Consider the following 1,282-nt stretch of genomic DNA (forward strand, 5'->3'; position numbering starts at 1 on the left):
ATATTACTATAGTCATTATAACTCAATTCTAACTAACTATAATTTGTAGAGTTTTCAGGCTTCTCCACAAGCAAAACCTAGATACATCGACATCAAGGGGGGAAATCGATGTTGAGGGGTATAACTTACTTGTTAACCAACTATTCAACAACACTCTAGGTAGCAGTGAGAACTCTAGTCATCCAATGAATCCAAATTGAGACTGTTTTTATGTATGAATATTGGTACTTTCTATGTTATTTAGAATGGCTTAAACTTCAACGAATAATGCTACTTGAAGGTTTCTTATGATTTCATAAGTGTGGTATAGATGATTTCTATGATGTGAATTGATGTGTTAAAACAAGAAAGCTAAAAATACTCGAGTGCTTGCATGTCTGCCATAAGGCACTCAAGTCTCTGGTCACCCAGCAAAAACGGAGATCAAACTCACTCGTAGCATGACCGTGAAGATCTCTTGTCCCCACACTTGATTTTGATCCTATATAAAGGGCGAAGCCGGCTAAGGTAAAATTGGGCAAAGTCATCCATCCTTTAGTTGCCAATTTAAAGGAATAGTAGAAGTAATACCGATTTGATGGCCCAAAACAAGCAGATCATTGTTGTGGTGGCTCTCCTTTTTCTTGTGGTGGCAACATCATCATCAGTGTGGGTTGCAGAAGGAGCCGATGACTTAAAAGTTGCTTGCGTTAAGGAGTGCACCCAAAATTTTAACACTCCCGAGGGAAAGAAGATCTGTGAAACGATGTGTGCCAACCCTAAAGGAAGGCCTATCGATAGAGTTAGAGCTGATTGATCAATGCTCATCTTTATTTGTAGCTAGCTATCATGCATGCAATGATGGCCTTCTTGATTATTATTATTTCATTCCTCATGTTGTTTGTTCTTGCATGTTTTTTCCACCACTAATATTGTCCTAATTGATGCATACATGTTGTCACTCAAAGCATTTTCTATGCTTTACTTATTGGTTAAATAAATACAAAGGCTTCCTTTTACCTATGAGCTATGTTTAGTTCATCGTACATGTATTTCATTGGAAGAGGTGATGTGGAGTCAACAAGATCCTATATGGTGGGTAACACATGTCAGTTCAAGTGATGAGTTACCCAACAAGTTTTATGAGTACTAGACGAGTGCTATCCCTAGTCAACCGTCCTTGGGAAGTACAGAGATCCGAAAGAAAAGATATACAATAGTTTCTGCTATACTTTGTAGTATATGTAAGTCTTGTTGTAACTATTTTATTTACATAAGAAAGCATTGTATTTGATTTCCTCCA

The 1,282-nt window shown here is 37.3% G+C and overlaps 1 protein-coding gene across 1 annotated transcript; it reads left to right on the forward strand.

Moving 5' to 3' along the window:
* The first annotated feature begins 522 nt into the window (after positions 1-522).
* On the forward strand, positions 523-1,282 carry LOC100279964 (uncharacterized). Its single transcript, NM_001364632.1, has one exon. The coding sequence runs from the start codon at positions 578-580 to the stop codon at positions 794-796; it is 219 nt and encodes a 72-aa protein (NP_001351561.1). The 5' UTR covers positions 523-577; the 3' UTR covers positions 797-1,282.

Source organism: Zea mays, chromosome 2, assembly GCF_902167145.1.
Source record: "Zea mays cultivar B73 chromosome 2, Zm-B73-REFERENCE-NAM-5.0, whole genome shotgun sequence".
Classification (NCBI taxonomy): Eukaryota; Viridiplantae; Streptophyta; class Magnoliopsida; order Poales; family Poaceae; genus Zea; species Zea mays.

Bases quoted from the DNA above. Each gene is read 5' to 3' on its own strand.
- LOC100279964 (NM_001364632.1), top strand. From the start codon at position 578: ATGGCCCAAAACAAGCAGATCATTGTTGTGGTGGCTCTCCTTTTTCTT.